Source organism: Neofelis nebulosa, chromosome 2, assembly GCF_028018385.1.
Source record: "Neofelis nebulosa isolate mNeoNeb1 chromosome 2, mNeoNeb1.pri, whole genome shotgun sequence".
Classification (NCBI taxonomy): Eukaryota; Metazoa; Chordata; class Mammalia; order Carnivora; family Felidae; genus Neofelis; species Neofelis nebulosa.
In genome coordinates, this window is record NC_080783.1 from 34,195,441 (window position 1) to 34,212,489 (window position 17,049).

General features: G+C 38.6%; 1 protein-coding gene and 1 pseudogene across 5 annotated transcripts in view; one reads left to right on the forward strand and one right to left on the reverse strand.

Moving 5' to 3' along the window:
- Positions 1-17,049, forward strand: part of LOC131500223 (transmembrane protein 237) — a 73,338-nt gene that overhangs the window by 25,780 nt on the left and 30,509 nt on the right. For all 5 annotated transcript variants that reach the window (XR_009256188.1, XM_058709088.1, XM_058709068.1 and 2 more), the window contains 9 exons: positions 143-181; positions 2,159-2,179; positions 3,769-3,783; positions 4,908-4,949; positions 7,042-7,212; positions 8,866-8,946; positions 12,803-12,896; positions 13,295-13,403; positions 14,356-14,490. Coding sequence is in view for 4 of the 5 variants with exons in the window: in XM_058709088.1 (XP_058565071.1) it covers positions 143-181; positions 2,159-2,179; positions 3,769-3,783; positions 4,908-4,949; positions 7,042-7,212; positions 8,866-8,946; positions 12,803-12,896; positions 13,295-13,403; positions 14,356-14,490 (707 nt within the window). In the remaining variant the exon portion in view is untranslated. The remainder of the gene's footprint in view (positions 1-142; positions 182-2,158; positions 2,180-3,768; positions 3,784-4,907; positions 4,950-7,041; positions 7,213-8,865; positions 8,947-12,802; positions 12,897-13,294; positions 13,404-14,355; positions 14,491-17,049) is intronic.
- On the reverse strand, positions 15,520-15,619 carry LOC131505853 (U6 spliceosomal RNA; annotated as a pseudogene).

Here is a 17,049-nt window from a genome sequence, read left to right on the forward strand (position 1 = left end):
TCCAAGTGAGCAAGCATAAGGAATATGCTTGTTGTAAGAGTAACATTATTGTAAGGTGGTCTGAGTTTACTGACATAAGCCTGTACGTTGGGAAACTCATACATTTTAAGTTCTATTTTTCCCTTACTGTCCTCTTTTATAGAAGATGACATGAAGATTGATGAGAAGTGTGTGGAAGCAGGTAACATTTCCTTTTGATAGAATTACCACCAGAAGGCATATGAAGCACTTCAGCAGTAGATTCTCTGACGCAGAGTTGGCCAAATGGAGCCACAGGTTTCCTCTGGAAGAAATGTGTAAAATGAATTCCCCTGCGCCTGCCTTTTTCTGTGGTTCTGGCACTTGGAAGGGAGGCACAGCTGTTTGAATGTCTCCAGGCTCCAAAACCAACCTTCTACTAAGTGTTCTAGAAACCAGTGTCTTAGAAATGATCACAGGAACATTCAGTAATACTCAGGTGTTACATTCAGTAACATTCAGGTGGAATGTCTGGAAACCACCATGCTTTTGTGAAATACTATAAAATACTGAAATGCCAATTTTTAAAAAGCAACATATAGCTTTTGTTATTGTTTGGTACCATCTTCTGGTGGATTCTAGTGTAGATAAATAGTAGTGGGTTCCAAATTTTTGAGAAATATATGAAAACTTTTTACATTTCTATACTTAATTTTTTTTTTGTAAATTGGGAAAAGGTTTTCCAAATTTAGTGGCATAATGAAGATTGGCTCAAGAATCACCAGAGTATTGTTGGGACAGTAGTTGGAGAGTCCTTAGTCAGATAAGTGAATTTGTCTTGGCTTTCTGGGCTAATCTAGTTTTTACAAATTAAAGAACAATATGAAATCTTTAAATTGTGGATATTTTAAAGATTCACATATACTTCCCAGAACAACTACAGAATAATGCTGACACCATATTTATTTTGCCAGGTACACATTCGGGTTTTTAAAAACTTGCAGTAATATTCATTTCTTTCTATAATTTTAATTTACAATTTTTATTAGGTAATACATTCACATATTTTATAATTCAAAAACTTCCAAAGTATAGAGTTCCTCCCTTTCCCTTCTCCTCTACTCAGTTTTATTTCTTGAGGCAATAAATGCTCTCAGTTTCTTCCTGATCCCTCCAGACATATTCTGTGCATGTAAAAGCAATGATGTGTATTTTTTCTCCTCTCCCTATCATCATCCTTACCATTCTTTTAAAAATACTTTTAAAAAGAACACAACAAAAAAGACTTTTTGATGGTACACTATACACACTCTTCTGTCCCTGGCTTTTCTCCTTAGCATTGTATATGATTCCATCTTAGTACTTAAAGAGCCTCTTCCTTTGTTTTTAACACCTTATTGGTTAAATAAATTATTGTGCATTTATATAATCACTTATCAGTAGATGTTTGAGTTATGTCCAGTCTGTTCTATTACAAACAGTGCTACAACAAATAGCTTTGTAAATATATTGTTCCACATGGTATGAGTAAACCTTAGATGCAGTATTGCCTGATCCAAGGACGCAAGCATTGGTAATGTTGCTATATATTTCAAATTGCTCTCCCTCTACATTCTAGTTTCATGATCCTTAATATCTCTTTAAAATGCTAAAAAGAACTGTTTTAAATGAAAGTTGGTTTACATAAAATCTTTCCTTATCGCCTACACAAGCCTATGCAATCAAACCAATATACTCACTCTCCTTGCCACATTCCTGTTGCTTATGGTTCCTCCCCACCCTCTACCCTGCCCCAACCTTCAGTCAGGGTGCATCTCTCCTCCATCTGAAAGCCCTCTAATAGCAAAGCTGTGCACTGACAATCCATTGGAGTTTCCTGTGACATTCTACCTTTCCCTTCCCTCTGAGCCTCTTTTACATTTTATTTAGTCTCTTTTATTTTATTTTATTGATTATAGCCTCATACAGCATACCTGCTTATTGTCATAGCCCAGCTACTTAATACCACATATCTCATTTAAAAGTTCAATATGCCATAGAGACACCACTGACTTGGCCTTGATTCAGGAAAGATTTTTAGAAGTTAGTGTGTATGCAGAAGCATAGGGTCAGGGAATTCATCTGTTAAAGTACAGGCTCAGTATTGATAGTAATAAAATGACACTTTTGGTTTTTTTTGTGTCCCCATGGGAAACCATAGATGAAGAAACATTTGAATCTGGTAAGTAAAAAATGAATATTTGGTATTGATTTTTAAGAGTGTATTCCAGATATTGGTATAATTTAAACACACATCTAGGGATATGATACAATAATTGTTTAAATACCTCAACAGTATAATTGTGAGATATTACAAGCTTCACCTTAGCCAGTGCTTCTTTTGGGGCATTTTGGAGCTCTTTGGGATCATTTTTTGGTTGTCACATTGATTTGGGGCACTGGCCTTTAACTGGTAGGACTCAGGAATGCCAGATGTCCTGCAGTGTGTGAGACCATCCTGCATAATATTTTTAATGTCTTATTGGACAAAACACATTACAAATATAAATGAGCAGTTCCTTAACACACAATAGTGATATACATTTTCACTTCCTTTAATCCATGCTTCTTCATTATAAGTGGGTATAAGCATCTAATAGTTTCTTATTCATAGTTTCTTATGTCTTCTAGAGAAGTCATGCCTGAGGATTAATATTTTGAAATACACATTTTTAAAATATAAATGAATTCTTTTTAATTTTTTTCTTTATATTACAGTTAGAGTATTGCATTGGTTTTTAAAATTAAGTGTGCAATAGATTATATTAATTTGATTTCATAAGAATCGAGAGATTGCCACAAATATTGGTTATAAAAAAGATGGCACTAAGACATATAGAGTTGAGAACTATGCACCTAAATTATTTACTTACCATTTATGTTGTTTCTAAATTTTCTAGTTTTGGGGTGCCTGAGTGGTTCAGTCAGTTAAGCATCCAACTTCGGCTCAGGTTGTGAACTCACAATTCATGAGTTTGAGCCCCCATATGGGGCTCTCTGCTGTCAGTACAGAACTCACTTTATATCCCAGGTGCCCTTCTAAGTAAATAACTCTTGATACTCATTCATGATGCTTAATTCTGTTACTTAGAGCTCTTAGTGGGCAGTTACATTTCTTCAGTTTTGATCTCAACTCTTTTCTGAGTTTAGTGTCATGTGACCTTGAATTTCTCTGGGAGGTGATGATATAATCTAATTAGGAATGCCAATTAAAAAAAAGTAACAGAAAACATGGATATTTAAGATATCTAGAAAACAAAGAAAACAGCACACTTTGTGTTTAGTTCCCCTTGTCTCCAATGGGCTGGCTGGAGATGGACATGTGTCACTGGACCCAGTGAGGAGTAAAGAATGAGGATGCTTAGGCTAGAGGCTGCTGCAGCACCTCTGGAGCAGCAGCATATGGCCTCTGGGAGAGAAGGAGAGAGGAGGCTCAAATCAGTTGCCTTCCTATAATTTCTCTCTCTCAAGCCCCATTTTAAGCCAACCAGTGGAGAGGAGTCTTCATAGATAAAATCTTCAGGGAGAATGTAGATAAGTGACTTGCAGAACAAGTCATAGTCCTCAGAGCAGCACAGTCAGGTCCCACGAGTTCCTGAGTCCCCAGTTGTACGTTGTTCATTTGCCTTGCCAGACCTACCCAGGTTACAACTTTCTCTAAGAGAGACATAAAAGCCTCATTTTTGTAACTTGTCTTTAGTGGATGGCCAACTCGATCTTCTCAAAGACTTAACTTTTTCATGTCTGTGTTTTCACTTATCCAATATCCAGAGGAGCTTTCAGAAGGTAATTGTTTGTTTTTATTTCCTGGGTAAGCCAAACAGAGCTATATTTAAGATCTTTCAGTGCCTCCATGTGCATACTTGACAGGATACACTTTAAGATAAGATGTATTTTGAGGGTGAAAGCAGTGATGAGATATTCAATTTCATAGAAAAATATTTAAAAGTGAACAATGAAAGTAGTTAAGCTTTATGAATATATTCCTGAGTAAACATTTCCTTTTAAACTTACTGATGTATTTCAGTGCTTACTTAATAGAAGACGGAATTAATTTTGGTGTGTTTTCTTTGTATTTTAAGATGTACATGAAAGAAAGGTTAAGAAGAAAAGGTTGTATATGTTAATTCATTCTATGAACAGTGGCTCTTTACATAGTACTTCAATGATCAGAACAGAGTTGCATAAGTGAAAAGGAACATCTATTAGTAAAAAGTAACTTGAAAATGATATTTTTATAACATTTTTTTCCTGGAGTTTATATGAATTTTTCTGAGACTGCAGTGGAAGCAGAGACAGGAGTTTAAATAAGTTCTAGATGCTTCAGAGCCACTGGGATCAGTTCTCCTCACTCTTGTTCCTCAGATTCTTGGACAGCCAGACACAATTGGCAGCCATAGAGCAAATACTAATTTTATACAGAATAAACCATTTTATTAGGTAGAAACTTAAAACCCCCCTCCAACAAAGGGATTCATTAAAGGTCCTGCAGAATACCATTTCCACAAGTTTAAGCCAAAGCCAGTTCATCTGTTTCCTGTTTTAAGTCAGTTTTCTTTGGGCATGTTTAAAAATGTATACCAAATTTTTATTTGTTTTGACTATGACTCAATATCTTTCTTGTAACTTTAAACAAGCCTAAAATAGCTCTTTGTTTTAATTATACTTGACAGAATATATTCTGTGTATTGCTAAAACTCTGGAGAGTATTTCTGCATAGTTTGGGGCATGTGATAGGCTGCAGAGTGCTTAGGATATTCTTTAATAAGCCATTCAGGATGAATTCAGCTGTGCTGACATCTACTGAAAGAGAGTCACTTGCAGATTTGAAGATAATTTCATGCATCTGTTCTAAGTAAACTTCTCTTTCTCCTCCACATATTCTGTTCTTGCCATTCTCTGTGTTTCAGACAAGGAGGAATTTGTTGGCTGTGATCAGAAGTTCTTTATTGGTAGGTGATGATTAATAAGAGGTGGGTCTTTGTCACTTGTTAACTTTTTAGTCATACCATCCTGACTCTTCTGAAAGCTTCTTTTGTTGATGGACATTTCCAAACTTGTTCCTTGTTCTGGTTTCCCTCTATCCCCCCGATTTTTTTTGGGGGGGGGTTAGTATTCTGATGTGTTGATCATTCATTATAATTCATCTGGTTTCCACTCGATATCTCTTATTATTCAGCAAACACAAATCTTTTGTTTTCTTCCAGACTGTTTCATGACATATTTATCTTACTCTAAAGAGACCAATTGTCTGACTACCAAACTTAACTTTGATGACCACATTTCTATATTCTGTCAACTTGGCAGAGGTTTCTGAAGGACCCCTTTAAAGGCTCATGTAAAACCACACTGGGCCTCCTTTTCCATGAGACAGTGGGGCAACAGCAGGATCTATAAAGTGAAATCTTGTTTCCCCGGGCCAAGATGCACATTAGAATCATTGAGAGAGCTTAGAAAAACAACAACAACATGGAACCACTTTTCTGTATCCCTTTGAGGTTAACTCAGCCCCAACGCCATTAAGTATGCTAAAAGGGAAGGCATCTGCACAAAGGTGGGAAAGAAGCAGCCTGGGGTGGGGCATCACTGAGCAGTATTAGGAGAACGTTTATGCAGGGGAGGATGGTGGTCTGGTACAGGCTGTCAGAGCCAGAGCAATGTGAGGAGGACAGCTGCCATCACTTGGGTTCTGACACCTCACAGCCTCTACAAAGATGGTCTCCTCACCTAGCTTGGGTTCTGACACTTTCTGCCAGGTTGCTGACACCATCCATCCCCATCCTGCACAAGTGCTCTTGACTAAGGAGTAAATGTATTGAGGACAATCAGTGTCAGGTTTCTCACTGAGAAACATACAGAAAGTGGGGAGGTGGTGGTGGCTGGAATAAATCCCGCAATGTTGAGGTGGCTTTGTGGGTATTGGTGTGAACTCATGGTGTTCGACATATACAGATACAGATATAGGTGTGTGTGTGTGTGTGTGTGTGTGTGTGTGTGTGTTTGTGTTTATACATATACATATAGTCCCTAGCTCTACCTATTGAAAGGACCTGGGAACAGCTCTTTTTTTAAAAAAAATACCAGAAAGCTCTGTGATTCAGCGGGCAGGTTAAGCAGGATTCTAGGAGTTCAGAAATCATGGTTAAAGCGTCCAACTCTGCCACTGATGACATAGTTGTGAGCAGCCCCCTAACCCATGTCTTAGTGTATCCATCTGAAAACTGTGAGTGATCAGCCTGCTCCCCCGTTTCTATCCTGGCCCAAACCACTATTCTCCCTCATCTGGGGCACTGCAAGGGCCTCCTAGCTGCTCTCCCCTGAGCCCACACTTTACATCCTCCCCAAGCAACAGAGGAATTCTTCAGACACATAAATCAAACCATGTCACACCCATTTCTCCACCACCCAGTGACTTTTCATCCCATTTGGATCACAGTCCAACACTCTGCTTCCTCTCCAACTCCACTTCCTACCCTTCTCCCTACTGCTCAGGACCCTGCCCTACTCGAGCCTTTCTGTGCTTCCCCAAACACTCCTCTCTCTGCACCTTAGCAGTTGACGTTCCCTTTGCGTGGGCTTCTTTCACCCCCAGATGCCTCCTGACTGGCTCCATTACTTTATTCCCGTGTCTGCTCCATGTTACCTTTTCACACACGCTTTACTTGAACTCCCTCACTCCCCATGAAGAAACACCCCCATCACTCCACTGCCCCTTCTTCTAAGCACTTATTTTTGTTGATGTGTTTACTTTTGTTTCTCCTCCTCCATAAAATGTAAATGTCATGAGGAAATGAGTTTGATTTCGTTGACCACTAGAACCCCAGCACCTGGCACATGGTAGGCTCAGGGTGCAACTTATTGGCAACATGTGGGGGCATTTTGTTATTTTTCCTTCTGTTCTCTTCTTATTTTCTACCTTTAGACAGACGTGATTATGTTAATTAACACTTGCTGGTTGCAGTCACTGCAGGCGCCATCAGGCGGGGCAAGAGAAATAATCTCTCCTACCTGAACGTAACATCCTGTGCGTTTCCACCCTCCCAGCTGGCTTCCGCCGGAGCATGCGCCTTTGCCGCCGGAAGTCTCACCTGCGCCAGCAGCACGCGAGGGTCTGCAGTGCCAGCGGCTGTCTGAGCGCGTCAGGCGCCCCCTACGAGGAGGTGGTCAGGTACCAGCGACGCCCTTCAGACAAGCACCGCCTCATAGTGCTCGTGGGTACGTCTCAGGAACTGTGTCTCTCCTCCCCCATAATGAACTTTTCCTTCTAGAGTCAGTGGTTTTGTGTTGGGAGTGGTGGCAAAACTAGAATTCTTTAGGGACGCCAATATAAACACCTTTAAAAAAAAAAAAAGCCTGTCTTATATGTGTGTTTATAAATAAAACTTTATTGTCTCATGTTTTTATTGTTTACAGTTAAATGTGGTATGCCATGATATACTGGGGGTATTAACAGGTTGTATTAGGAAATTTTGTTTTGTCTTTTTTTGACCTGTTTTGAGTTTGTTCTGTAAGCATAGGTGAGTATTCCCCCAGACTGCATTATCAGTCTGTATGAGAAATAAAAATCCTTGGGGTGCCTGGGTGGCTCAGTTGATTAAGCATCTGACTTTTGATTTCAGCTCAGGTTGTGATCTCACAGTGGTGGGATTGAGCCCTGCATTGGGCCTCCACTGCAGGGCATGGAGCCTGCTTGGGATTCTCTCTCTCTTCCTCTCTTTCTGCCCCTCCCTTCCTCTTGAATGTGCTCTCTGTCTGTCTCTCTCTCAAAATAAACATTAAAAAAAGCCACAGTTTATTAAAAAAAAAAGAAATAAAAATCCTTAAGATCTATTTCCCTAAGAAATTTGTAACCACTTTCTTTAGAAAAATGTTTTAAATTTTCTGGACTATATATGGTGCTAAAGAACAGGGCAAATACAGTACTGGGGTGACGTGCTTTTGTGACCAAGAGCTCTGCAAAGCTGGTCCCTGCAGCTGTAGTAACTAATGTCTTGCTGCCATCTCTGTGTATTCCAACTGTAATCAAGGGAGGCCCCTGCAGAGCAGAACAACATGCCCTACAGCCGGGACCGGCTACATAATTTGCAGAGCTCAGGGCAAAATGAAAATGCAAGGGCTTCTTGTTTAATGATGATTAAGATTTCAAGAAGGCAAAAGAAGAGCATTAAACCAAGTGTAGTATGCTAAGCCTGGGCCCTATGTAATTGCGTGAAGTCAGCTCTGACTCCAGTTGCACACAGAGTGTTGATTCAACTATCTATCAGGAAGTATGTCTGGGGCGTCTGACTCTTGATTTTGGCTCAGGCCATGGTCCCATGGTTTGTGGGTTCGAGCACCAGGTTGGGGTCTGTGCTGACTGTGTGGAGCCTGCTTGGGATTCTCTCTCTCTCTCCTTCTCTCTCTGCCCCTCTACCACTCGCTCTCTCTGTCAAAATAAATAAGTAACTTAAAAAAAAGGAAATATGTCTGAATTCTATAAGTCATGGGACCCATAATTATAGGGGCTGATTTCTGGGTTGTGATGTGATGGAAACTTCATTTGACAGGAAAGGCAGATTGTCTCAGATTATCTGAAATGAGGCCAGAGAATTTTCAGTGTCCGACATTAGATGAAGGTTGCTGAGGTGACTGGTTCCTGCAATTCCCCAGCTTATTTCTAGAATGTTGAAGAAGTGTGGGTTACTCCATGGGTCACCAGGAAAATTCCTAAGAGCTTTCTGGAATTGTTTCAGTTTGTGAGAAACTAAAAACATTTCCCAAAAAATTTGCTCTCAAGTTTTTTCAGTAGAAGAACTGAATTGATGATTTTACCACATAATCATATTTATTCACATCTTATAATTTCTGCATGTGACTTTCTGTATTTAGGACCTTCAGGCGTTGGAGTAAATGAACTGAGAAGACAACTTATTGAACGTAATCCTAGCCATTTCCAAAGTGCTGTGCCACGTATGTGTAGTTTTTCTTTCCTAGCAGTTCATGTTTCGGTAAAACTGTCTTTGTCTCTGCAGATGCACTGATCTCAGTTAATATGCCAGACCATTTTTGTTGTAAAAATATATCAGACACTAGGGATAGTCCTTGTATAATATTTCTAACTATATTTATTTTAATAGAGGGAATTGATTTATTGACATGTAGGCTTTTAAAGGGGGACTTTGTCTCTTTTCCATTTCTCAATGACTATATAGATGACTCTTCAGGAAAACTAATATTTAGCAATAATAGCTAACATTCATTAATTAATTACCATCTTCCTGGCACTGTGCTTGGCTCTTTAAATGCCTTATTTTTTTTTTGAAAATTTCAATATATACAGATATAATTTTATATAAGTCTGTATATATGATTATATCATCCATGGCAGGAAAGAGCATGTGCATGTAGGTTCTTCCTCTTCATCTGAACGCAAGAGAGAGGAACTTAGAGAAACCACTTAAGAGCTTTGCATGCGTTCCCTGCAGTTTGGGGGGCATGGAAGACTGATGTCAGAATTATACCTGAAAAAATGGAAAGAATTTAAAGGAGTGGCCAATGGCTATAGTCTGGGAAGTAGCTACCCTTTTAGAAATCACTATTTAGAAATGACTAGCTGGCATAGGGATGGATTTGAGATACTCAGTGGCAACGGTGGTGGTGATAGGGTTTGCAGAATAACCCAATGCATCTTCTAGGAGAGCAGAGCCAGATTTAAATATCTACCAGATTTAAATATCTAAAAGGAGCCTATAGTATCCAGCATCAGTATCAGTGAAGTGAGAATTTTCCTGCTCTTTCCTCTCCTTTCTGCACTGTAGCTTTGGACAGTTAGAAAGCTGGAAAGGAATAGTAGAGAGGCAATGAAAGGGAGGAGAGGAATCCTATTCCCTTTCCTGACTTCTGGCTTCTCTGACTGCAGGCTTCCCTGCTTGCAGCAAGTCTGAGCCAGGTGTGGGGAGGAGAAGCCTAAAATAATCATAATTTTGATTATTACACGGGAATGGAATTTTATTAGATCAAGACTGCGTTTGTGGCACAGGTGATGGTGGCTTTTTTTTTTTTTTTTTTTTTTTTAACCTAAGAGTAATGAGAAGAGTCCTGATAACTGCTTAGATTTTCATCCAGGACCAGGAGAAGGTCTTGTCCCACAGAAGGCAGTAGGTGACAGAAAAAGTTGCTTTATAGGGGTGCCTGGGTGGCTCAGTCAGTTAAGCGTCTGACTCTTGGTTTTGGCTCAGGTCATGATCTCACGGTTCGTGAGTTCAAGCCCCACATCGGGCTCCGTGCTGATAGCATGGAGCCTGCCTGGGATTCTCTCTCTCTCCCTCTCTCTCTGCCCCTCCTCTGCTCTCTCTGTCTCTCAAAATAAATAAACTTAAAAACAATTTTTAAAAAGTTGCTTTATGATCATATACCATAGGTTGTGCTTTCCAAACACTGTTCACATGTGTAAGAATGGACATTGATCTCCAACATCCAATGTTTATAGCAACACTACCAACAATAGCCAAATTAGGGAAAGAGCCCTCATTCCACTCATATGTGGAATTTAAGAAACAAAACAGATGAACGTAGGGGGAAGGGAAGAAAAAATAAGATGAAAACAGAGAGGGGGGCAAACCATAAGAGACTCTTAAATACCGAGAATAAACCAGGGGTAGCTGTAGGGGAGGTGGGTGGAGGGTGTGGGTTAAATGGGTGATGGGCATTAAGGAGGGCACTTTTTTGGGATGAGCACTGGGTGTCATATGTAAGAGATAAATCACTGAGTCCTACTCCTGAAGCCAAGACTATACTGTATGTTAACTAACTTGAATTAAAACAAAACCACAGAGGGGCGCCTGGGTGGCGCAGTCGGTTAAGCGTCCGACTTCAGCCAGGTCACGATCTCGCGGTCCGTGAGTTCGAGCCCCGTGTCAGGCTCTGGGCTGATGGCTCGGAGCCTGGAGCCTGTTTCCGATTCTGTGTCTCCCTCTCTCTCTGCCCCTCCCCCGTTCATGCTCTGTCTCTCTCTGTCCCAAAAATAAATAAAAAACGTTGAAAAAAAAAATTTAAAAAAAAAAACAAAACCACAGAAGAAATCACCATTTTTTAATAATCTGGATAAAAATAAAATGCCCACGGAACATAGAATAATTGTAAGCAGTATAGCTAGTCATCATTCAAATGAGAAAATGTTGCCCATATTTTGCTTTCTAAATTGAGTGAATAGTTTTAATCTTAAAATGAATACATCTAGTTATGCATCAGTTCACAGATTTTAACCTACCATATAAAATATAGTCCAATAGAAGCCACAGAGAATTAGTAATCTTAGGTTTATATTTACATAATTTATTATAACCCAAGAGCTATAGTGTTTTACCAGAATTTTTTTTTTTTCAGTACAAAGCTATAGGAGAGGTGGCATAACTGTAGGAATTCTAAGGATCTGCAGAGAGCCTTGAATAAAGAAAAAAAAAGATGACTCTCAGATGACATTTGTTTTTTAAACCTCTTGAATGTCCATAACTCCTTTTATCATTTAGGGTCTATGTCAAGTTCCTGCTTTGTCATTTCCATGTGTTGATATTATCAAGTGTTCATATATTTCGTTCTTAAACTTTGTCAAGTACAAATGCAAATATGCCATTTTTTTTATGAACAGGGAGAATTTGTGGCAATGCAGATTAAGGGACTAGAAGCTTTGTGGTGTATATAGGACACAGAGTTGGAACTCTGGTTCGTTCATCTGTGTGTTCTAGGAAGCTAATATATCCAGAACAGAGGCACTCAGTACATGTTCGTTGAATAAATAGATGAACAGAAAATGAATCACTTTCAGTTATTCAATGAGCTCCTGTGTTCTATACCAAGTACTATTTAACTTGAGGAATCTATAATAAAAAAATGGGACTGGGGCGCCTGGGTGGCTTGGTCGGTTGAGTGTCCGACTTCGGCTCAGGTCATGATCTCACAGTCCGTGAGTTCGAGCCCCACGTCGGGCTCTGTGCTGACAGCTCAGAGCCTGGAGCCTGTTTCAGATTCTGTGTCTCCCTCTGTCTGTGACCCTCCCCCGTTCATGCTCTGTCTCTCTCTGTCTCAAAAATAAATAAAAACGTTTATAAAAAAAAAAATGGGACTGAATCCAGACTCCACCAGTCTTTCCCTTCTGGAGTTCCCTAAAACTAATCACCATCTCCCTTGGCTATCAATGCATTTGGGCAAGACTACAGACAGACTGTCATGGGCTTTCTCCTTTCAATTCAGAGACAATCTGGTGTAGCAGAAAATATTAGTCTAGGAGGAGTCAGAACACGTAGGTTCTTGTTTTCAACTTTGCTTTTCATTAGTCTTGTGTACATGAGTAAGTTACTCTCTAAAATCTTCAGTTAGTTATCAGTAAACTATGGTGATGAAATAGCATGTCATCGAGCTAGCAGTGTGAGCAATGAAATGAGATCTTGGGAAATGCATTATCTAAACATAAGATATGCTACCTGGGGGCCTTTAGGCATCTTAGGGCTCACATATAATTCACTCATGCCTGTTTTTTAGTACGAGCAACTATCCCTTAGGGTCTCCCCATCCTAGCTCAATACCTAATACATTCATGTCCACACTGTGATTACTTAATAAAGATTTATAGATGAACTGATTTTGATGAGAACTTCTATTTTCTTATCACCAATTTAGGCTCTGTCTTTTTGGTTCTAGCATTTTATTTACCTGTTTATGTATTCATTTATTTACTTTGATTAGAAATGTTTATCCAAATGTATATTGGTAATAAACCAAAACATTTCAAAGATTTGAAAACATTTTTTTAAATTCCATTTTTTGATAGATACTACTCGTTCCAAAAAGAGTTATGAAATGGATGGACGTGAGTATCATTACGTGTCAAAGGAAACATTTGAAAGCCTCACGTATGGTCACAGGTAGGCTATACATTCAGAATCTGATTCTCACCTTTGGTTATTTTACCTTCAAAATACATGCCCCATTTTTATGCATTATCCAAAGCTTCTGGGGCAATTCCTTTTGTTTCTGAAGAGTTAAGCAAGGAAATGCAAATTGATCAACTACTACACTAACTTATTGGGTTGGGAGAGGGAGCAGAACTGAGTTGCCAGTCTTAGAGACTTTGGAGAAATAGTTGAGTCCTAGATCTCCTAATATTTTTTTTCTCCTATTGATTTTCTCCTATTGATAATTCTTCTTGTGCTACCAAAGTCCACATATTTATGTTCTATCTCGTTGGAGTTTATCTTCATGTTACTATAATAGTATTTTACTTGTAGAAAGAGTTCTTGTTTTCCTTGTGGCACCCTTGCAGGATGCTCGAGTATGGTGAATACAAAGGCCACCTGTATGGCACCAGCGTGGATGCTGTTCAAGCAGTCCTTGATGAAGGAAAGATCTGTGTCATGGACTTAGAGCCTCAGGTAGGTCTATGGTAGAATATTCCCCATCTCCCCAAAGTAATGAATGAATGTCTTGCATTTTGTGCATATTGCTGTAGATCGTAGTTGAGACATTTTATTCCTTTAGCCTTTTAGGGATAAGACCACTTACCATATCTAAGGACCAGGATCTTATGTAAAGGAACAGTTGCCAATATCTTGTCTTTAGTTAGGGAATGAGTCTTGCTTCTCAGATACAAAAAGAGAACTGAGCTGGCGGCTATAAAGAAAAGTTAGAATCCTGTTTTGACTTTGATCACAAAGGCATTAAGGAAATTTGTGGAGAGAATAAGATGTTGTTTTACACAAGGAGGTGAGGTTCCCATGTTGTCATATCTGTAGCTACCTCTATGAGATTATATGTGGAGTGAGGCAGGAGTGAGCAAGTTAGGATAAAGAACACACAATGTGTAGGCTCCATTTTTCGATCCTTGTATTTTGTGGGATTTTTTTTGTAGTCATTTTAAATATACCACGTGTACTAAAGAGAATCAGGGGATAAGACAATTGTTCTTACTTGGGTCAAGGCTGGTGGTCAGTGTGAAGACATCAGTAGTATCCAATATAAGATAATAGCCAAGAGGAAGGGGAAGTGAGGGTGAAACAGAACTGATCCACCTGCAGAGTTTGTCTTTGCCTCTTTCCCATGAGATTATTTATAGGATCCTATTCTCAGATTTCATAAGGGTGTCATGACTAGTGAGAGGAAGAGCCACAATTTAAACTTAACTTTAATTCTAGAACCCCATCTCTTAATTATTAAAATTTTTATTTTTTAGAGTTGAGGACTTGAGGGCAAAGGAGAATAAATAAAAATAAATTGACTGAAAATAATTGCTAATTTCTGGTCTTAGAAATTTTGAGAACATTCATGTTGACTCTAGGAAATTAAGATTTCTGTTTTTAAATATGAACCTATTTTTTTTTTGTGTAGGGTATTCAAATAGCTCGAACCCATGAACTAAAGCCCTATGTCATATTTATAAAGCCATCTAACATGAGTTGTATGAAGCAATCTCGGAAAAATGCCAAGATCATTACAGACTACTTTGTGGACATGAAGTTCAAGGTAAGATACAGAGAAAATAGACGGATGTATTTTTTTTTCTAGTAAAAAAATAATCACTGTATTATTTTCACAACATTCCAGTGTTAAGGAATGTGATTTTTGTTTCTAATGAATAATGAAATGCCCTATGGTTTGTCCTTTTTACTGGATATCATTTGTAGATATTAAAATAATGTTTAATAAATGCTATGGTACTATTTTTTTTTTTTTCTAGTCTGGCTTAAGTTAAAAAAAAAAATGACCTCAAGCCACAGTTTGCAAAGCCACGTGGAAACTGGGTGTGCACAAGCCTGATGTTTATATTTTATTATTTATCTTATGAAAGAGTTTGAGAAGTTACTTTTAAAATGTTGTAATGGGGCGCCTGGGTGGCGCAGTCGGTTGAGCGTCCGACTTCAGCCAGGTCACGATCTCGCGGTCCGTGAGTTCGAGCCCCGCGTCAGGCTCTGGGCTGACGGCTCGGAGCCTGGAGCCTGTTTCCGATTCTGTATCTCCCTCTCTGCCCCTCCCCCGTTCATGCTCTGTCTCTCTCTCTGTCCCAAAAATAAATAAAAAACGTTGAAAAAAAATTTTTAAATGTTGTAGTGAATATATCTTATATGTAATATGAGTTATCTATATAAAATATATTTCTAAATGCAAATATTATGTATTAATGATGATGGAAATAATAGAGGGGCCAAGACAGGTGGGATTTATCAGTGAACTCTTCCTGGAATAACTAGTTTCTTTCCAGTTTGTTTTTTTCATTAAATCTACCTTAACTATTTTAAGTCATCATATACATTCAGCAAGGTGTGTAAATCTTATGTATAACAGCTTAATGAATTTTTACATGTGCATATACCCAGATAACCATCACCTAGATCAATATATTACATCCACTTATTTTTTTGTGTATATGGTAAAAAACACATAACATAAAACATAACATCCTAACCATTTGTAACTGTACAGTTTAGTAGTGTTAAATATATTCACACTGTGCAAGAGATCTCTAGAGCTTTTTTATCTTATAAAACTGAAATTAAACATAAAGAATACGTCATAAGTTTGCATGTCTCCCTTGCATAGGGGCCATGTTAATCTGTATTGTTTCAAATTTAAGGGGTGCCTGGGTGGCTCAGTCGGTTGGGCGTCCGACTTCGGCTCAGGTCATGATCTCGCAGTCTGTGAGTTTGAGCCCCGCGTCAGGCTCTGTGCTGACAGCTCAGAGCCTGGAGCCTGTTACAGATTCTGTGTCTCCCTCTCTCTCTGACCTTCCCCCATTCATGCTCTGTCTCCCTCTGTCTCAAAAATGAATAAATGTTAAAAAAACTAAAAAAAACCAAATTTAATATATGTGCTTCTGAAGTGAAAAACAGGTATATTTGTATAATCCTTTGTTATTATTTCTGTCTTCATATTTTTTTAAGTGACTACTGTATGAAAATCTGATTCTTCAGTTTGCGTTTCAGACAGTGGAGTCCATGGATAAATTCTCTGAATCTCATAGGCATTTAAAATTGTGTTCTCATTTTTATGGCAAGCTAAACAAATCAACAAAATTGTTTCTGGATCATGAGTATTGTCATCTTGTAAAGGAGTACTGCCACAACATTGCAGTGCCTGCATTTGTATTTGTGTTTATTTTTTACTTTATTTTTTAAGTTTATTTATTTACTTTGAGAGACAGAGAGAGAGAGTGCGAGCAGGAGAGGGGCAAAGAGAGAGGGGGTGAGAGAGAATATGAAGCAGGTTCTGCGATGTCAGCGTGGAGCCTGACCTGGGACTCAAGCTCACAAACTGTGAGATCATGACCTGAGCTAAAAAACCAAGAGTCACATGCTTACCAGATTGTGCCACCCAAGCTCCCCCCTATTTGTTTTTTATGATTGCACTGTCAAAAAGCTGTACTGTTTTAATTGTTATGGACAAATAAGAAAATAACAGCAGTGAAGTTAATGCATTAGTTCCAAGGAAGGCCAAATGACTCTCACTAAATGAACATTTCACAATAGAGGAAATCGATATCAAAAGTGAATTAAGTCATGGCATCATGAGGCAAAGGACAATTAGGGTAAGTCTAATTCAATAGAACTAGGTCACCATCTTCATGTTGAAAGTGGCAGAATGATATCATTCTTATCAGTATTTAGTTTTAGAAACTGTATTTTACCTTCTAAAATTTCATTTGAAATTTATGTGTAAGTTTTACTTATATTTAACTGGTAAATTTCATTTTCTTTCTTTCCCTTTCTTCCTCCTCCTGCTCCTCCTCCTCTGCTGCCGTCGTCGTCGTCTTCTTCTTCTTCTTCTTCTTCTTCTTCTTCTTCTTCTTCTTCTTCTTCTTTGTTATATATGGTTTGAAAGCTTCAAGTGTTTAGATAATAGAATAATATAAGTCCAAGTAAGAAGTTGAGGGGGTTGTTCTGGCTACCAACTGTTACTTAGTTTTGCAAAGTCTTGACCAGAGAAACATTTAGTAAGAGTAAAGATAGAAACATACGTTTTGTCGTTTAGAATAGAGGATGTTTATTTGACCTAAGTGTTTTTATAAATAGTTTCACAACTGAATAT